A 21,289-nucleotide genomic window follows, 5' to 3' on the forward strand; every position below is an offset into this window, starting at 1 on the left:
TCTATTTATACATCAGTTTTTACATGTTTCTTTGAATTCATATTCATTGTTTCTTAAGGTGCAGTAACATCCATTGTATTCGTATTATTACAGTTTGTCCATCATTACCCAGTTGTTGGAAACCCACATGGTTTCCAATTATTTGCTACCACATAAAGTGTTGCTATAATTTTTTTTGTATTTGTGGGAACTTTCCATCTTTGTACATATGCCCAGTATATACACTTCTCATTTGACAGATGAGAAAACTAAGATCCGGAGAAGTTCAGTGATTTGTCACAGGTGAGCCAACTGGTTCACATCAGAGCTGAGACAAGAACCTCTTTCTTCTTGCTTTTCCCAGTCCAGTTCTCTTTCCACTATAACGCACTGCCTTCTTTTTTTGGAATGTAAATACTTATGAAAATTTAGTTTGTTTTTATTTTCTTTATTTTGAGAAGGAAAAAACCTAACAGATTACTATCACAATAACTTAAGGCCAATTTACAAGTTATTAGTTCTAGGGAGAAAAGCTTGTTAGTTAGGTTTCAAGTATAATTTAAAGCGTGGATTCAGAAAAGGGTGATGCAGAACACAATGTTTGTTGTTGTTAATGGTGAAAATTGATTTTGATTTGTGTCCATCTAGCTCATCTTTGGTGAAATAGTATAATGTGTGAAGCTGTTTCTGTCATATGCAATGCTTAAAATTTTAAGTGCTTATTTGAAGATTTTCCTATTAGTAACCTAATTTATTTTTCTTTTTTACTAGTTTCTTAAACAATTAGGTCTGCATCCCAGCTGGCAATTTGTTGATGTGTATGGTATGGAACCTGAACTCCTTAGCATGGTGCCACGACCAGTTTGTGCAGTATTGCTTCTCTTTCCAATTACAGAAAAGGTAAATGTTTGCTAAGACAAAAATTCTTTTTTTTTATTGTGAAATTAAAACTATGGTTTTTTTTGAAATAGATATCATTTGTTTTCCTAAAATTAGCAGTTAGCATGTCCTTCTGAGAGGCAGATTTTATAGTGGATAGAATGGGAACCTGAAATCAGGAAGATTTGGATTCAGGTACTTCCTCTGATACTTATTAGCTTTGTAACCATAGTCAAATTACTCATCCTCAGTTTTTCAGTCTGCAAAGTGTGCATAATAACCTGTAATAACTCATAGAGTTGGACCATTAAATAAGTGAATGCATATAAAATGCTTTGTAAACTTTAAAATACTATGTAAATTTCAGCTATCATTATTATTATTATTATTAGGACATCTGAAAAAAATAGTTTAATTGATCAAATAGGATTTTCAGATCCTGATATTGACATTTATAGTTCAGCATTAGGATCAGCCCTCGTGGGGCTAGTTAGACCTATTGTTTCCCTGGCATGGGGAATACCTAGTTGAGGAAATTACCTATGCAGGTTGATACCTTCTCTGCAACATAAAATCTTAGAGAGTTGCCTAGGGCTCAAAGAGTTTATTAACTTCTGGGTCATTTTCATCGTATGTAAAATTGTAATCATATAAATTTCAAATCTGTGTTCAATTTTTTATAAAGTATTCCATACTGTATTTAACCAAGATATGTGCTGATAGGAAACAATCCAAAGTAGGAGAATCAAGAGAAAGGAGTAGGGTCAAGGAGGATGAGGACCAAGAAAAGGCCTTTGATTTTTATTTTGATTGAGAGATCATTGGTGACTTTTGAAAGTGGTTTCATTGGAGTGGTGGTGGTATCCAGATTGCAAGAGATTGAAGAATTATGAAGATAAGAATTGGCCAAAGTCCTGGAGAGGTTGGAATTAACATATATGGTGGGGTTAGTCTTGGAAAAGAAGCAAGAAGCTTTTCTCTGCAGAGGAATACAGAGAAATGTTGAGGTGGAGATAATGGAATTTGAAGGAATTCACCTTAATCTTTTCAGTAAAGTAGGAGGTAGGGTCATCTATAGAGAGAGTAAGGTAAAAGCAGATGATCTGGTTTTCAGAAGTGGAGAATCAGTGTAACTGTTGATTTGAGAAAAAGTTTGGAATATTGCTGTAGGGCTTGATAAAGTCTACTGAAGAAGAAAGGATTACTGAAAAGTTTAGGTATGTAGCATTCATTTGTAATAGGGGCATTTGGCTTGATTTTCTGACTTTTTCCAGTGAAGTTCCAGTGAACTGTTGAACCACTGAGGATCAGAGTAAATAGACAGTAGGCTTCATCAGGATTTGTGGCTGTGTAAGGGGGGGCAGTATATAATAGAATAAAAATTTTAGAAAGAACATTATGAGATGTCTAACTGTGGGGATCATATTGGATAGGAAATGGAAGTGAAATCAAAATTGGTCCTATATAAAAGTCGATGGCAAGGTCAAAGAATTGGTGTTCATAGTGAGGGTAAAAGCAAGACAGAGTGGCAGAAGGGATGGGTAGTTGTGGTCAGACAGGAGAATGTTAGAGTTCTAGACCTTGAAGGTAGAGTAGTTGTGAGAGATATCAAGGTGTGGCTATTTTTGTGGGCAGAAGTGTAGGTGGAGGAGATCAAGGATATGTGAAGTCTGGATTTTAGAGATCATTACACACATGTAGTTTATTTCTTGAGTGCAATCTGATGAATGATCTGGCCTTTGAGAAGATTCTTGGCATTAAGAAAGTAAATTGTCCACATCTAAAGGAAAACACAGTTCTTTAAAGAACTAAACTGAAACTGCTATTTCTTTTTGTTGTTTCTTAGAATTTGATAGATCACTGATTTCACTGAAAAATAATTGTGAGGGAAAAAAAAGTGATCTGTAGCCCCTAAATTTTTCACTGCTTCACAGAGATTAGCAACAGTAAAAGAATAGGAATGGAGAAATCCAGATGTTGACATGAGAGAGTGTCCAAGAAAGATACTTGGAGTAAAACACAAATGTCTAGATATAAATGCACAAAGTACGTGTAACAAGCAAGAGGAAAAAGAGTTCTTTGCACAAGTTGTCCCGGATGAACTATACATACGTACTGTGTGGTACTGAAACAATTGGTGAATATCACTGACAGTTTAGTCACTGTCAGTGGTTTTTGAAAGAGAATGGAGAATGGGACGAGCACTGAAGAACTGCAGAGAAAGGCAGAAGTTTTACTGATTTTTAGAAAAGGAAAGAAAAGAAAGTAGAATCTACAAACTATAGATCATTATAGATCATACTCTGGTTCTTGGCAAAGTTCTAGACTATATTAAAGAGATGGCTATTGGACATGTGAAAAAGGAAGCAGGGAATCACAAGAAATCAAATCATGCTAGACTAACCTTTTTTCTTTTTTTGATAGTGTTACTTAAGTGGTACTTCCGAGAAATTCTGAGTAGAGTTTATGAAATTTTAGTGAAGTATTTGGTAAATTTTCTTGTTCTGTTTAAAAATGTTTTATGCTTTTTTGTTGTTGTTGTTAAAAAGTGCTATCATTATTCGATGATTTGCCCTTTTTGAACAATAGAAAGTTTCCTCATAACAATGAAGTGTCTGACGATGTATGTGTCTCGCTCTGTACCTAGTTTCCTGTCTGTTGTGCAAAGAGTTGAGAGGTTCATTTCACTGTCAGTCCTTTGAATCCACAATTGGTCATTCATCAAAGTTCTCATGTCTTACAGTGTTGTTTTCCTTCATGTTGTGTGGTCATTGAATAAATTTTCTTTTTGTCTGCTTATTTCACTTTGCATTAGTTCATAAAGTCTTCCCAAGTTTTTTTGTATTTGGTTTTGTTTTGTTTTGGTTTGTTTTTTTTGGCTAGGCAATGGGATTAAGTGACTTGCCTGGGGTCAAAAGCTAGTAAGTGTCAAGTGTCTGAGGCCAGATTTGAACTCAGGTGCTCCTGACTCCAGGGCCGTGCTCTATCCACTGCGCCACCTCGCTGCCCCCTGATATTTACTTTATCTTGCTGTTCGAATATATTCATATAGCACCCTTTGTTCAGATATTGCCCAGTTGATCCTTACCCGTTAGTTTCCATTTCTTTGTTACTACAAAAGTTGAGCTACAAATTTTTTTTAATAAAATAGATCTTTCTGTTTTTAAGCCTCTTGAGGGGGCATCAGTAGCTTAAAAAGTAGTTATAATTCAGTGACTTCTAGGATAGTTCCAAATTGTTTTCCAGAGCTCTTGCATTGATAGTACATTAGTGTGTCTGTCTTCCCATAGGTCCTTCAACATTTACCATTTTAATCTTTTGTCACCTTTGCTAATATGGTCATGAGATGAAGCTTCATGTTGTTTATATAACTTCTCAAGTTATTAATGATTTGGTGTGTCATTTAATATTCTTAACAATTTGCATTTGATTTGGTGTATTTAATATGCTTAATAATTTGCACTTATTTTCATGTTCCTTTTATACAAAAGGTGGAAAGATATGGGCTAGACAGTAATACAGTTTGTTGTTTTAGAACAGGTAGAATGTCAGTGATGTGATGTTGACTTGGAAGAATATCTCTAGTGGAATGGCCCTGTACTACATCATGTTTTTATCAGTTTCTTGGATAAGGCTTAGATGATATACTTATCAGGTGACCAGAGGTCATAAGGCAGAGAGGGATAGCTATTACACTGAATGCTAGAATCCTGAAAGATCTTGACAGGCCAGAACATTGAGCCTAATAAAATATAAAATATGCTCAGCTATATCTGTGATCTTATTGGTGAGGTTATTCCCTCCAGAGTTAGAGATCACAATCTGTTTATGCCTGCCCATCTGCACAGCTGTTGTCCATAATATGTCATAAAGTCACCACAGAGCCTCCACCTAGTGATGCAGCAGTTTGTCACCTTCTCTTGACATCTCAAGGATGCCAACAGAACACACGGGCTTTTGGCTAACCTTTGTGCTTGCCATGGGACCTGTTTTATTAATTTTCACTTGAATTTCTTTGATGACATCCTTTATTCTACTTCTTCTTCATAATTTCTTGGCTCATACTTATTCTACACCTCTTCATTTCTCTTGGGGTAAGCCTTGGTTTCAGTTCTTTGGAGACTACAATGTTCAGAAAAAAATACTTAAATACTTAAATACTTAAAAATACTCACTGTCAGAAAAAAATATTTAAAAAGATCGATTTTTTGTTTTAGAGAGAAAATTTCAGCATTAAGGAAGCTTTGCAATTTCCTGAAGACAGTTTAGCAGTCAACACCAGATCATCCACCAACAAGAGCATCTAAATGATCACAAGCTCCTCTTTGAAGGGGTAAACAAAGGAGTTGGTGGCATTTATTTTTACTGTATGTCCAAGTGTGATAAGAAACATCATTTCTTGGACTTTTTAGTCATCTAATATTATAGTGCTAAGTATTTGCAAGACCACCATGAAGGTGATTACAATTTGTGTGTTAATTATGTTTCAGAGGATGAAGAGGTAGAGAAATCCTATTAAGAATTTGATAAGACCTCCAAATTAAGTAAAACATACTTTGATACTATGTGATTTTAATGCAAAGATGTGAATATTTTAAGTAAAGGCGGCAAAAACATGCATTGGAAAATATGGGTCAGGAGAAGGGTCAAAGTCTTATAGGTGATGCAGAGCTTCATGCCTATACAGTGCTCAACATGGTAAACACTGACAACATCACAGAAAATGAACTTGCTTATATTTTGAAAGATAGGAAGTGACTCTTTACTGATAGATTTCTTCCTGGATCAGCCTTCTGTGTATAGTCAGACCACCACCTTGTCAAAGCAAATATAAAAAATGAACATAATAGGTAAAAGAAAGTAAAAATTCAATAGAGATAAACACATAGTTGGATTTAAAGGATTGACTTTACAAGTACACTATGGAGGAAAAAGTAACTCGTCTGAAAAAGATGGGGGTGTTGTACACTGCAAGCTCAGTGAGTCCACAGTGGTATGGAAGCTAAAAAAGCTTGTGTGATGTGAGGGACACGGATTCCAGGACGAAGGAGATGACAGACCTGTTGTACTCTGCCCTTGTTAGGTCTTGGCAGAGTATTGTGTTCAGTTCTGGGCCCTACATTTAGGAATTACATTGAACTGTAAGATTTAAGTTGGTTGAATGCAGAATCTCTTTCTTTTATATGTATATATAATTATTTATATATACATATATTTATATATGTATTTATACACATATGAATGTGTGTGTATAGGTATATGTGTATACATGTACATATCCGAGTGTGTGTATATATCCAAGGTGCTTAACATAGTTCCTCAGACGGAGTCGTTCAGTCGTTTCAGTGGTGTCAACTCTTTATGACCCCATTTGGGGTTTTCTTGGCAAAGATATTGCAATGGTTTGCCATTTTCTTCTTCAGCTCCTTTACAGATGAGGAAACTAAGGCAAATAGGGTTAAGTGACTTGCCCAGGCAGATTTGAATTCAGGCTGTAGCAAGGGCTCATAGCAAAGGTCACTGATCCTCGGGATCACAGGCCATGGAGGATTGTCCTGTACCACCACCCACTTAGTGTTCTTTGGTGCTCAGCCGGGACTTCCCTGGGAGCCTTGTTAGTGATGGTCAGGGAAGGAATACAAAGTCTTTACCCCATAACAAGCCTCTGATGAAGTGCTTTTTCTTTTTTCTGTAGGGGTTTGGAAAACACTTAAGGCTAGTTCTGGGTCATCTTCCTCTGCATTGCCCATGCTCTACTTCAGCAATATCATTCATTTCTATCATTCTATGCATGACCATACCAATTGTTCTGGGCTTGACCAGTCCTCTGGTAGTTTATGTTCCATTTTGGAACAAAATGAGACAGACGCTCAGATCTTTCAACAGTTAATGGAAGATTTACTTACCTATGGCAGGGGAAAGATATCTGATAAGGTTATGCAGCAAAGGACACCTTGTTGATTCAGCCCAGTGAAGCTCACTTGTCTCAGCTGCCAATTGTTTTCCACCAGTCACACATTGGAGAACACCTGGAGCAGGATTCTTGTGACTGCTTTGAATTTAGGAAACTAAGAAGTGATGTCAGCAGCCTGAGCCTTGAGCCCTTTGAGTCATAACAAGACATGAGGAGACTACTTTTATGGAGCAGAACATGGCTCCCTACCAGAGCCCCTGTTAATGGAATTCAGAAATCTTGGTTTGAATAAAGTAGACATTATCTCCAAATAATCTTCTTTACTACTCCTAATGCAATTGATGTTTCTAATTGGCTTTTATTATTATTCTGATCAGTATAGAAAATATTTCTATTCTAGTTTTAAGAGATTTTAATAGGGATATTTTGAATTTTAGAGACTGGAAACATTAAGACAATTTGCTATATGTGTTCATCTAAAGAAAATCTGCCTCATTAATTATAGACAATTTACTGACTTAGTAAGGAGTCATTGTGACTGGAAAATAGCCTATCAAATCTAAATAACTCTTAGAGTTTAACTTTGAAGGGAGTATTTCACATTAGTTTTTAATCATTATTAAAATTTTTAATTTTCCATAAGCCCCTGTGCGTTATTTTCTTAGACTTAGTTTTAAAAGAACTTTGTTGGGAATTTTTGTGAACATAAACAAGGAAGTAAGTCAATTGAAATACTTTTCATTTCCTTAGTGTTAAGATTTTGAAAAATTTCAGTTAGTTCTGAAGTTAGTTTCACCATTCATATTACGTTGATCCCAAATTAGGATGATTGGAGCACTTGGAACATTTTGAAATCCCAATCATTGACAGTTTTTGTCATTTGACTTGTATAATTTTTCAACTTAAGAAAATTCTTCAATAAAAGTATTTTTCTTAAGTATCATTTAGGATCCTGAAGTAGGCATTCTATTGTTCTGGGCTAAGACTAACTCGGGCCAGTTCTCTGGTAGTTTATGGTAAATATTGGAACAAAATGAGACACTTTTAGGTGATTCAGCCCTAAACAAAAAGAAATTTACTTAGCCTTTGCAGGCAACAATCTCAAGTTGATCAGCTGAGAGAAGCTTCCCTGTCTGAGTTGCTATCATGGCCTGACAACCAATCCTCACATAGCCAGCTGGGAGCCCCATGTTGCTGTCTTCTGTTCTGCCAACCAGAAACCCAAAGCCAATCAGAACCCAAAGATGGCCTCACTACCTTTTATGGAAAAAGGGATAGGATACTAGTCCTGTGGTTATGAGAGAATATATATTACTTTCCTCTCAGTAAGTTTCATCTAAGCCTGCCTATTCTCCAAAACTGTCATTTCTTAGGGAACAACATTTTATAACATTTCTATACCATAATTGTTTAGCCGTTTTCCAATAGGTGGGCACCCCCTTAAGTTTCCAGTTTTTGGCTGCTATAAATAGTTTTGTATATGCAATATAGGTCCTTTTCCTCTTTCTTTGATCTCTTTGGATCTCTTTGGATCAATATAATATCATAGCCCAAAAGCTTGGTGCTTTGGGGGCACAATTCCAAATTTTTTTCCAGCGTGTCTGGACCAATTCACAGTTCCACCAACTACATTAATGGGCCTGTTTTCCTGTAGCCCCTTCCCTTCAGTATTTGTCATTTTCCTTGTCTATCATCTTTGCAAATCTGATAGGTATGAGTAGAACCCTGGAATTGCTTTAATTCACAGTATTTAATGGTTGGAAGTAGTTTTTCATATGGTTGTTGATAGTTTAGATTCCTTTTAAAACTGCCTGTTAAGGAAGGGTATTGACTTTTAAAAAGAACATTTTATTTATCAAAAAACAGTCACATATATACGTACATTTATTATTATAATATCACAACATTTAAATTTTTCTTCTATGTATGCCCAATATAATAATAATAACGTTCAATAATAGGCTATATATATGCAAGGAATTTCAACTTTAGTTCATCTAATGTTTCTTAAGTTTTGTTTTCAGAGTACTGTACTAATTTTTGGGGAAAAGATGAAGGTCGGATATAACACAGTCATATCTTGATTAAATTAGGTAAACTCTCAATATCAGGTACTCTCTGGTAGCTAGGTGGCATAGTGGAAAGAGTATTGGCCTGGAGTCAGAAAGACCTAAATTCAAATTTGACCTCAGACACTTAATAGCCATCTGACCTGGACAGTCACTTATTTCTTTCTGCCTCTGTCTCCTGTGCTGTAAAAAGAGGATAAAAATAGCCTCTACTTCTCAGGATTGTTATGAAGATCAAATGATATAATACTTGTGAAGCCCTTAGCACAGTGTCTGGTACATATTATGTACTTAATAAATGCTTTTTTCCTTCCTTTCTTCTTCTCTGTAGTTTGCTTGAAGTAGCAGTTGAGTGGACAAAGCAAGTTAATGCAGGATAAGTTTAACATCAGCATTTCAGATTTTCTCCATTTTAGACTGGTGTATATAGTCAATGGTATTTGGCAGCTGAGGGGCACCAGAGCCAGGTGGTGATGACGTTATTTCACTCTCTACCATATGTACCTCAATTTCTCTCTTCTACTTTCTTTTTTTCTCCTTTTCTGTCTTCTGCTAACTTTCCCTCCTGTCACCTGCTAGCAGCATGTTAGGCCTTTGCTTAGCTTTACAAGTGAACTAGGAATAAAGAGGTTCCTGAACTGTGCAGTAGAGATTAACCTATATTTCATTTTTAGATTATTCCTATGAAGACTGACTTTTAACTTTAAACTTTAACTACTTTAAAAGTTCATGTGAATTTTTGAGTCTTTTTTTAAAAAATAAGTTTAATATAGCTTTCCTTTAGCCTGTTTATTGACATTTTGAGTGTAATAAAGGATTTAGTCTTAATTTTGTTTCAAGAAATTATTAATCCATGCCATATAAATAACTGGTGAATTTCTGTGTTTAATATATGAATGTAATATTGTTTGTTTTCCACCTACAGAATGTTGACCTTTTTTCCTCTTTTTAAAAAACAAAATAGTATGAAGTATTCAGAATAGAAGAGGAAGAAAAAATAAAATCAGAAGGACAAGATGTCACAGAATCAGTATATTTCATGAAGCAAACCATCAGTAATGCCTGTGGAACAATTGGGCTGATCCATGCCATTGCTAACAACAAAGACAAGATGAATTTTGGTAAATAATTTCTCGCTCCTGGTATTTTTTCTTTGTAGTTTTAAATTGATTGCTTTGGACAGTAGGTGGTGCTCTTACTCTAACTTAGAACTATGGTTAGCTAGAACAAGCTATTTTTTCTGTCATCTTTTTGCCAAAGGGAAGTCAGTGCTTGAATATAGCTTTATTTTTTCCTTCCTAATGTTCTACAGATAAACATATCCTTTCAAAAGAACAGTATAACGAGGAAAGGAAGGGAATAAGTATTTATTAAGCATATACTCTGTACCAGGCACTGTTCTAAATGACATAAAAAAGGTGATATGTCAGATTTACTGGGGCAACTAGAGCTCTGGCCTTGGAGTCAGGAAGACCTGAGTTCAAATCTAGCCTCAGACACCTAACACTTTTAGCTATGTGACCCTGGGCAAGTCACTTAAACCCTGATTGCCTAACTTTTAAAAAAAAATTTATACTAAAATTCCATTTTCTTCTTAAACATGTGTTCTCCATAGTTTTTAATACTCTTTTGAAAAAGTTCTGGCAAAAACTAATTAATTAATTAAGCAAGAAAGTGCTGGTATTTGAAAAATTAATGTTAATTTTTTTAACTTTAAAAGGTAAATCATACCACTTTTAAGAAACTTATTGTTCTCTCAAAATAATTGAATATTAGTGATAACAATGCTAGGGACTGAATTTTTACCTTTTGTTTACATGCTGTTAAAAGTCAGTTTTGAGATATATATATATATATACACATATATATGTATATGTCACACACACACACACACACACACACACACACACACACACATACACATTTACCTGATTTACTTGTGAAAGAATTTAGGACAGAGGATTTTATGTAATGGCATCATCAATTTTAAAAGTTAGAAAGTGATCATTCAGTCCAACCTCCTGTCCAAGGGATAAATACTTGTTTTAATATGCCTGATTTGAACAACTACAATAATAGTGACATATTACCTCATTAGGCAGCCCATTTTACTTTCAAACAGCTTTGATTGATAGGAAATTCTTCCTTATATTGACATAAAATCTGCTTCTCTGGAGCCTAGAAAAAGTGGGGTCCTTCAATCATTTAGGAACTATTTATGCTTTATCTGCTTTCCAAATAAAGGCTTATAGAAATTTCTCATTGTCATTTTTAATACTTTTAGAATCTGGATCAACATTGAAAAAGTTCTTGGAAGAATCTCTAAGTATGAATCCTGAAGAAAGAGCCAGATACCTAGAAAAATATGAAGTCAGTACCTTTTTATTATTTTTCATATACAGGTGACCTGTTCCAGAAGGACAATATATGTATATAAATATAAATGTTTTGTAACTATATTCAAGAGGTATTACTCTTACCTACCAATGGCCATGTGTAATACACCTTTCCTCTCTTCCCCTGGCCACTGTCAGGTACTGCTCCAAGCCAAGGCCTGAGGCAACAGCATTGGTGGTGGTATTGAAGGAGGGAAAGGTAAACCTCATAGTTCTTTCTCTCTTATTTGCTCCTTACCACTGCTACTGGCACCTTCAGTCCTAGCATTGGTCACCTCAGCAGTATTCCTATTCCTATCCTATTTTGTCACACTTCATCTAGACACTCTATACCTCTTTGATGCTTTTGGCCCTACAGCCCCCACCTTAGCTTCTGTGACAGTGCTTAAGAGAACATGAATCGGATTTTCCTCTAAAATGAGGTTAAAGTTTGTTCATCTTTGTATAAATGCCCATAATTAGCTCTTAGGTGTAACTTTGTTTTCCTTGGTGGGATATAAATGAAAGAAAAAGAAGAAAGAGGTCCATAGGAAGGTACCTTTTTATTCCCTGTTTTTCCTTTGTGGATTCTGTTTCTCAGAAGGCCAAGGAGGAGAAATGGAAGCAACCCTAGTTGGAAGCAACAAGTGGTAGCAATGCAGAATAAAACAAGTGGGCCAGTCTCTGGGGCTCAGGGAAGGAAAGGAAGGAAGAAAGGGGGTAAAAGAGCATCAGAAATACAACGAAGCATGTCTTGATAGCAGTTAATTTGAAAAAGACCTGGTGGTTTTAGTGCATTACAAGCTCAACATGAGTCAGCAGAGTAAAATGGCAGCTCCGAAAGTCAGTGTAATCTTAGTCTTTAAGATAGGCATTTTTTAAAAAAGGAGAGAGGAGACAGATTGATACCAAAACTTATTCTTGAGGGTTTAACTTCATCTTCCCAAAGCTTCTGTTTGGAGTCCCTCTTTTTAAATCTGATTCCACCTCACCCCCAGGCCTTTTTTCAAGCTCTCACCTGTTTTCAGCTATACCAGCTTCCTTCCACCAGTTCCACACTTACTCTTCTAGAACTGTTGCACTGGGAGCTGCCCCTGTAGTTTGACCCTGAAATAGTCTCTATGCTCACTGCTCAGCCTGTGGGAAAAGTGAGAGGAGGGAGGATTCTACAGACCTATTCCAAGGGTACATTATCAGTAAAGGGTAGGTAGGTAGTGGTTAGTGCTATGTAATGTTCTGTGTTGTACAAAATGTTTATTTATAGCCAGGTGTAGTACCTTAGTGGGTGTAACTATTAAACATTCCATATAACATCATAAAATTTACATTTAAAAAAATTGTTCCAATATACTTTATTCAAAACTATTGCTAGGAAGTAAAAGCAGCTTGTTCCAGAAGTTTTACTATATGCTTATTTTCTTCCTCCCTTCTTCTCTTTACCATTCTCTCTCTTAAACAAATATACGCCTGTCAGCACCCTCTATGTTCAATAGCATTTCAGACCTATCCAACAGAAGAGGGTAGGAACACATACTTTAAAGTCAAGCATTAGGCCATATACTAACTCCCTAATTAGTATATATTCTCAGTACTATTCCTAGACTTGTCCTGTTTTTGTTTAACAAATGGGTTACATAATTCTCCTTTTCAGTATTTCAGTGATTTATGTAACAGTAGAACTTAAAATTGAATCTTTTAAAATACAACTGATAAATTTAAATTTATTTTATTAATGATGCTTATTTTCTTATTTACCATGTTGTATTAAGTATATGTTGCCTTCTGAAAAGTAACACTTATTAACACAGATTATAACTTCCTTAAATACAGAAACCTGGTTCTGTGATTTTCCTATCTGCCATAGCATCCGTAGTAGACACTTGGTAATGTGTTGATTTGATCATGTTATTTCTGAATGCCAGCACACTTATGATTTTTTTTTTACTTTTGAAAAGCTGCAGATAGCATGCCAAGCATTTTTTTTAAATAATTCAAATTAACATGGTAGTTCCAAATTTCCTTGCTTGTGTGTATCCTCTTTAAAACCTTTTGTCTTTTTATGTTTCTTTTTAAGTGATTTATTGATATTCTTTTCTATCATTTTTATCCTTTATAGGATCTGCATGAATTATATTAATGACACATACTTTAAGTTCAAGTATATAATTTCATCCAGTTAACTACATCAAAATATGTCCACGTCTTGCTGTTCTTTTTTGTCCTCTTCTTTTAGATAGAGAGGAGTGACAATGACCAAATTGTCACATGGGGTGGGGTGTTCTTAATGGTGAGTTATGGAAACAAAGAGGTCTTTTTAGAGTTTTCATAGGATCTAGAGCAGGATGAGACCTTAGAAATCATTTAGCCTGTACCGCTTGTTTTACAGGTAAGAAAACAGAGGCCCTAAAGAGGTTAATTGACTTGACCAGTATCATGAAGATAGTAGGTTGCAGAGCCATGATTAGAATCGAGGTCCTTTGCCTCCAAATCTAGTGTTCTTTTCTTATTGCCACTCTATGTAGTTTGCTAATAGTCTTGAGTTATTGTTAAGAACCACTTTTTAACTCTAAAAGTTTAAATTCTTTATCATCAGAGAAACAGATATTTACAACACCACACTTGTGAGCTGATTGGTGATAGCATTGCACTTGTAAGAACTAATATATCTTGACCTGTGTTGGAGCATAGCTTGTTTATCTTTAAATACAAACAGATGAGGTAAGCCTTTTCGGCGTTAGCACCTTTCTTATGTTTCATTGAACAGTGCCTAAAATAAGCACCACCAATTCTGCTAGAGTCTGTCAGAATAAAATGAATTTGCTGATGAAGTGGTTTCATTAATTAACTCAGATAAGTATATGTTGTTTATGTCTAAAGGTTATTAAAAATGCTATAATTTTCTGATTTGCAGAGAACAAGACTGAGCTTTTTCTGTGGGTCTGGGATGACATAGTGTTTTAGTTAAGGTACTCATATGTTGCTATGAGGCACCTAACTGGGAAGCCTTTTAGACTTTTGGAAAGGACTGCAGAGGTCATTTAGCACTACCTAAACCTGAAGTGTCCACTAGAACATACCCAACAAGTTTATTCATCCTGCCTCTGCCTAAAGACATTGAGTAATTACTCAAGTCACTTTATCACCTTATCTTTTGGGGCTTAAGCTTTCTTACCTGTGAAATGAGAGGGTTGAATATGGTTTAATGGAAAGAGAACCTGAATCAAATCCCATCCTTATTACTTACTACTTAAGCTCTTGGGGAATTGCTTCAGTTCTCTGGGCATCAATTTCTTTATCTGTAAAATGAAGGGGTTTGGCTCCATGACCTCTATCATCTCTCGGTTATAGATGTATGATTCTAGTAGGTCTAAGGTTCTTTCTGTCTCTATATCCTATGAGTATAACCTGAGGCAGTACATTTCATTTTTTGGACAGCTGTAGTTGTGAGCAAGTGTTTTCTTATATTGAACTGAAATCTGCCTCCCTCCAACTTTTACGCATTAATCCTAGTTCTCCATTCTGAGACCAAGCAGAATGAAATTATTCCCTGTTATTTCCATGCCTACCCTGATTGATTATTGTTTACAAGTCTTGCAACCTTAACATTGTCTTATTCTATTCATTTACAAAATTGAATGTGGTAATTGTTCCTTAAATGCCATGTATTCTCATTTCAGGCTATTCGAGTTACTCACGAATCGAGTGCCCATGAAGGTCAGACAGAGGTATTTTATATTTCCTTATGTTATTCTTTCCCTATTTTTGTCTTAATTTAGCTTCTGAGCTTAATTATCTTTTGCCATCAATGGCAGAAATTGCCCTTTTCTAGTTTTACACATTAGTGTAACTAATCAATGACTAAACTTTCATTGGTTTGTTTTAATAGTTGGCTTGTCACATCAGATGTAGCTATGGAACATCACAAGGATCTTACAACATTTAGAGTTGTTCACAACACATTCCAAGTGCATGCTTCTTTAAGTAGCAACATGTTACTTTGGCATCTCATACCTCACATTTTGTTTAGTTGTTTAGACCAGTCATGATGATTACCATGCTGTGTATGTCCAGGTGGCATATAACTTTCTTCTCTGTAAGTGAGAGGTGATCCCAGAAGTATGATACCTTTGTAGGCCTTTCCGGTAGTGAACCTGTCTTCTGCAGCAACTTGCTGTGTCCCCTCAGTTGGACACAAAAGAACTGTTGTTACAGACAAATGAGATTATAAGTGAGTTATAAAGCAAAAAATATGATTATCATTGTTAAATCTACTTTTAAGCAATTCATGAATTTTTCCAGACCTTGGGCAATGTGACTATAATGTACCACTTTTTTTTTTCTTAATTGAGTAGTTTCTGAAACCTGTAGTTTTTGGACTTTTGAAAATAGAGTTCCCTAGAATGCACAATATCTAACTAAAACAATTTATTGACTGAAATAATTGCCATGTAAGTATACAGTTCTTGAGTAGTTAAGACTAAAATGGCTCTTTCCCTTGAACAGAGATAAATCATTGAATATTCATGCTGGAGGTTCATATTTTCTAGAAATCTGAATATTTATCCAGTTAACTCTTATGGATATATCATACATTTGGAGCTGGAAGGGACCTTAGAGGGTCATCTAGTCCAAGCCTCGTATTTTACAGATGAGGAAACAGGTCCAGAGAGTTTAAGCGACTTGTCCAAGATAACTTTTAAGTAACTTGGAAGGAACCTTGGACCAGTCACTTAAACTCTCTAGGCCTCAGATAATTAGTGTTAGAATTGGAATCTAAACTATGTCTTCTAATTCTAAATTCAGGGCATTTTCTGTTCTTCCATATTGCATCCCTTGGGAGTTACTTCTTGGGGTTTGCTTTCAAGTAGAGGGGCCTATTGCTTTTGATATATTAGTTTGTTTTTCCCCAGTGTTGGGCTTCTAACCATTTAAATATCTTTATTTCATAAAAAAATGTCAAATCTAAATAGCTTAAACAGAAGATTAGGGCTTGGTGGAATGTGTGGCCTCCACGTTATATTGCTTTATGCAATTTTAAAGAGATTATGTAAGTTTATTGCATTTTTGCTTTTCACAGTAATATACTAGTAGTAATACAGATAGTTATTAAAACTGAGGAATAAAAAATGCAAATGCTTAATTATTATTATTTCTTGTTTGAAGTGGTAAAATTGCTTTCACAATGTTCAGTTCACCAAATGTTGAGTACCTATTATATGTCTGCCACTAATGCCAGGCCCATTGAGGGCAGGAGGAAAGGCTTAAGATCTAGCCCTTCTCCTTAAGAAACAGAAATTGGGTAGATGAGGGGAGTTGAGAATGGAAAAGGATAAGTCATATATAGATAAATAGTTGCTTATAATGACAAAGGACAATATAATTCCAGTGTCCACATGAGTAACTCTGATGAGTGTAGTAACATTTTGGAGAAGAGAAAGGTGGCTGTAGATTTAAATAGGAGACCTTGAGCTGGAACTTGAAGGATCAATAGTAGGCAGAGGTCCAGGGAGGGAGGGCATTCTAGGAAGAGGCTAACAGATAGCAAGAGCATAGACATGAATGTTGAGCCATACCATGAACACTGTCATCTTTGTATTCTAAAGGATAGTGTGTGCATGTATGTGTGTATGTATATGTATAACTTTTTGGCAAATAGTATGATTTAACTTGAATTTTGTAATTGAGGTTAGTCATAGATTGTATGAGATACATTGTGATGTAATGGAAACAGCCCTGGACTCAGTCAAGAGAATGGAGTTGAGTTTAAGTCTTACCTTAGATACTTATTAGTTATGAAACTCTGGGCAAGTCATTTAACTTTTCTGAGCGTCAGTTTCCTCCACTGTGATAGGAGGCAGGGAAGACCTATAGTCAAGAAGAATGATTAACAGTAGAGTGTTAAGACTACTTCTTGAAGGTGATCTGAGGAGGATACTTGTGTATGAGATGGTAGGAGTGCTTGAAACATGAGAAAAGAAATTGTATTTTGGTACCTAGGTAGAGAAATCACTCTGAACAGAGTAAGAGAGGAAGCTTGCTTGGAACAAAACCAGCATATATTATATTGACTTTGCCATAATTTCAATTTATATGACCTCAGAATTGAAATTACTTTGCATAACTAGCCATTTTATATATGTAATCTTAATCACTTTGTGATCTCTTTTCTAATGTCTAATTTCTATTTTTTTTTGCTTCAACATTATTTTTCTTAATTAACAGGCTCTTATTCTCTCTTTCTCCTACTCCCTCATTAAAACATATGTAGAATTCCCCACATATATGTATTCAAGCAAAGCAGATTCCCTCGCTGATCAAGTCCAAAAATATATGATTTAGTCTGCTTTTAAGTTTGTCACCTTTCTGTTAGGAGGTGAGTAGTGTATTTCATCTTCATCCCTTTGGAATTGTGATTTGTTATCAGGTCTATTTTGGATTATAATCCTGTCTCCTAAAATACTAGTTTCTTCTCACAATTTGGTATTATTCACAAGCTCAGTGAGCATAATTTATGTAACATCATGGATAAAAATGTTAATAAGACCTCTAAAGAATGATCAGCTTTTACATTTAAAAAATTTTTTGGATGTCTTTTTTGTTTTTACACCTCAGTAATTTTCAGGGTGGCCTTGCTATATAAGACAGGTTGACAAGTCATCAAGCATTTATTAAGATCTTAATATGTGCCAGACACTGTGCTAAGCACTATACCATATCATAAATATGTTTTAGTAGAGATAGTTTTATGACTAGGACTTTTTAGTATATCTACTATAAACTCTCATGAGTGAGGGCCCTACTCCAAATTTAGTAGATTGTATCCTGTTGAAGTTACTTTATAGTAGAGAATATGGATGTTGCAAATGTATTTTTTTATGACATCTAGAAAATTGATTGGAAAAGAAGCTTTTTCTTTTGAAAACTCCTGTGCTTTTTGTTATCCTAGAGACCTTTCACATCTTAAGACTTCATAGACTGTGGGTCTAATTTTGAATGTTGTTGGCTTAAATTCTACCACTTTGGCTATAGCCTGAAAGGTTCCACTTTATACATACCTTATTGAAGCACTGTTTTGTTTTTGTTTTTTAATTTTTGGCAAAAATAAAACTAGAAGGGGAGATCAAGGGAAAGTACAGTAAAAATAAGGAAATTTAATTTTCTTTGGTGGCTACCAGAAAAGCCTAATGCAGCTTTTTTCTTTGATACTTGATGCATCTGTAATCTTACCCATATGAGTAATCCTTCCAGTGATGCAGATTACAGCCCATCCATGCCTGTCCATCCTGTGTGACTTTTATTTGTACAAACCTAGCACAAAAGGTCCATTCAACATGCCTGGGTGCCTTAGGATGTCTTGACAGTGGAGCATGCAGGTTGTCCACAGGGTATTAGAAGCCACATAGTACTAGTAAAAGAAGACTGACCTTAATTAAAGTCCTAGAGTCCGAATTTGAATCCAAGCACTGCTCAGGTCACCATGGGCAAAAAATTTAACCTCTCTGTGTCATAGTTTCCTCATCTGTAAAGTAAGGGGATTAGGCTTTCTAGGCATACATCTCGATGACACCGTTTGTGCCACTTCTGTGTAATCCTTCATTGATAATGTGTTACAGTTAATGACTACCGTATCCTTTCCATTGTCCTTTGGGTAATCCTAACCCTCCATTCATTGAAGACTAATATTTCCTAACTTGCAGCCATATAACTTCAGTGGAAGAATATTAGTGTTAAAAAGATCTTGACTTTCATTTCTGGGAGACGCTTTGGGTCATTAATAGAAATATTAAATTTCTTAAAGGCAATCTAACTTGCATTCTTCCTCTTATTCAATTCTAGGACCAGCTCATTGTCCATTAGAACCTACTCTGCTTTTTGGTTGTTTACTGTTAAAAAGTATCTGATTTGGTAGAACAAAATGATACCTTAAAGGTTTTCCTTCAGCCAGGTCTCTCTCAGAGATATATATCAGAATCATACAAGATCTTCAAAAGATGTAGCAACAGAGATCACTTTATTCTGATTATTAGTATCAAATGAGAGTTAAAACAGGGAGAAATTTGCTTGACAAAGGTATTTGTAACTAGCTTGAAGGATGTCTATTACAAAGAGTTCAGAATGAAGAGAATTTCCCTCTACTTGGAAAGGTCTTTCAGATTCTCCTGATCACAGATAACATTATGCAGATTTCATCAAAGACAGCAACATTACAAGAACTCCTAAATGAGATCTATAATCATTGAAGAGAGTTTGGCCGAACTAATCACACAGGAAAAAACTAATGAATGGAGTGTTTGTATTGATAGCTCAGCTCCATGTGCAGTTGAATAGACAACCCATACAGCTAGTCCATTAGTACATATAATTTGGAAAAACCATGTAAACGCAATCTTAGCATTGTATTAATATTGATAAAAGTATAGTGTTTCCCATCAGGGAGGCTAGTCCTCCTGCACTGGTCCGACTACATCTGGAGCACTGTGTTTAGTTCTGGTGCCCTTGACATTGGAAAGATTAATAAATGTTTGTTAAAAGTAGTTGGGTGTCAAATTTTTGAAGTGAGATTGTCAAAATTGAAGTTATCTAAAGGAGAACAATTTAGGATGGCAAAGAAATTCAGAATAATGTCATGAGAAACAGTTAAAAGATACTGGTAATGTTTATTCTGGAAAAGACAATGCAGTAGAAAGAATGCTGGATTTTTTTGTAAAGAAAACTAATCAATTAATCAATCAGTAAATAATTATTTAGTGCCTGCTATGTGCCAAGCACCATCTAAGTGCTAGACCAGAATCTTTGCCCTTTTATTTATTGACTTATGATTTTACCTCTCTGGGCCTTAGCTTTCTTATCTACATGTTGGGCCAGTTGGAAGAGATTAACTGTGAAGTCCTTTCTAGAATTGAATCTGTAGTCTTATGAAGACTTGGGGGGTAGGGGGGATGAAGGAGAGGGATTGGGGTTTTGGGAGAAAAATATATATTGTCAAATATTTTAAGGACTTTCATATGGAAGAGGGATTAGACTTCTGTTTGTTTCCAGGGGTCAGGACTGGGACCGAAGAGTGGAAGTTACTGGGAGGCAAATTTCAGCTCATTAGAAAACGTTCTTCAACAATTAAAGCCACCTGAAAATCAAATGGACTGCCATGTTGAGGTGTGTGCCATAGTCAGGGGTGGTTTTCAGATTGAGCTTGGGTGACCATTTTGGGGGATATTGTGGAGCAGATCCATCCATGGTATAGAAGGCTGGATTTAGAGTCCTTTCCAGCTTAGAGCTTTTATTATTCCAAATAGGTCATGCTTATTGTTTTCCTGTCCTTAGTTTACCTGTCTGCTACAGCTTGTAGTACCCTATCCCATATTCCATGAGCTTGATCTCAGTTCTGCCAAGAACTGGCAATGTGACCCTAGACAACCCACTTTTCCTCCCTTGGCCTTGGTATCCTTATCTCTGGAGGAGAGAAGTTAGAATAGATGACCTCCAACATGTCATTTCTCACTCTAATGAACGACTCAAAATATAATTAAATACCAGAAAGATTCTTGACCAAGAGAGCAGTCTGGTATGGTGGAAAGAGTGCTGATCTGGGAGTCAGAAGAGACTTGTGTTTGAATCCTATTTCTAACATTTACTAGGACTGTAACCATAGGCAAGCTCCTTACCATCAGCTTCCTCATCCCTAGAAGTGATATTCATAATATTTTTAGGTATTAACTTGTTGTAAAGCTTAAAAGAGATCATTTATATAAAACATTTAACAAACCATAAAATGCTATATACATGTCATTTGTTATTAAAAGGTTGGGAATAGATATACTAGAATATGGCACTGAATAAACCAGGATTGATAAACTGGAAAAAGTTTCATTTTGTTGCTCAGAACATAAAACTCTAGACTTCTTAGCTGCCGTAATAATAAGAGCTGACATTGAGATAGTGATAGAAGGGTTACAAAGTGATTTTTGTGCCTTATTTTATTTTTATCCCCACAGCAGCCTTGTAAGGTGGCTAATGCAAGTACAGTTGTCATTATTTTACAGATGTGGAAACTGAGGCTAAGAGCTTGAGTGACT

General features: G+C 35.6%; 1 protein-coding gene across 4 annotated transcripts in view; it reads left to right on the forward strand.

Moving 5' to 3' along the window:
• Positions 1-750: 750 nt before the first annotated feature.
• The window catches only part of UCHL3 (ubiquitin C-terminal hydrolase L3), a 61,036-nt gene continuing 40,497 nt past the window's right edge, over positions 751-21,289 (forward strand). For 2 of the 4 annotated variants that reach the window (XM_020992458.2, XM_020992460.2), the window contains exons 1-5: positions 751-879; positions 9,806-9,962; positions 11,126-11,211; positions 14,894-14,941; positions 20,256-20,369. In XM_020992458.2, coding sequence (XP_020848117.2) covers positions 805-879; positions 9,806-9,962; positions 11,126-11,211; positions 14,894-14,941; positions 20,256-20,369 — 480 coding nt within the window. In that variant the 5' untranslated portion in view covers positions 751-804. The remainder of the gene's footprint in view (positions 880-9,805; positions 9,963-11,125; positions 11,212-14,893; positions 14,942-20,255; positions 20,370-21,289) is intronic. The other 2 variants (XM_020992459.2, XM_020992461.2) reach the window with 1 other exon arrangement.

Source organism: Phascolarctos cinereus, unplaced genomic scaffold (genome assembly GCF_003287225.1).
Source record: "Phascolarctos cinereus isolate Bilbo 61053 unplaced genomic scaffold, phaCin_HiC Scaffold_7;HRSCAF=346, whole genome shotgun sequence".
Classification (NCBI taxonomy): domain Eukaryota; kingdom Metazoa; phylum Chordata; class Mammalia; order Diprotodontia; family Phascolarctidae; genus Phascolarctos; species Phascolarctos cinereus.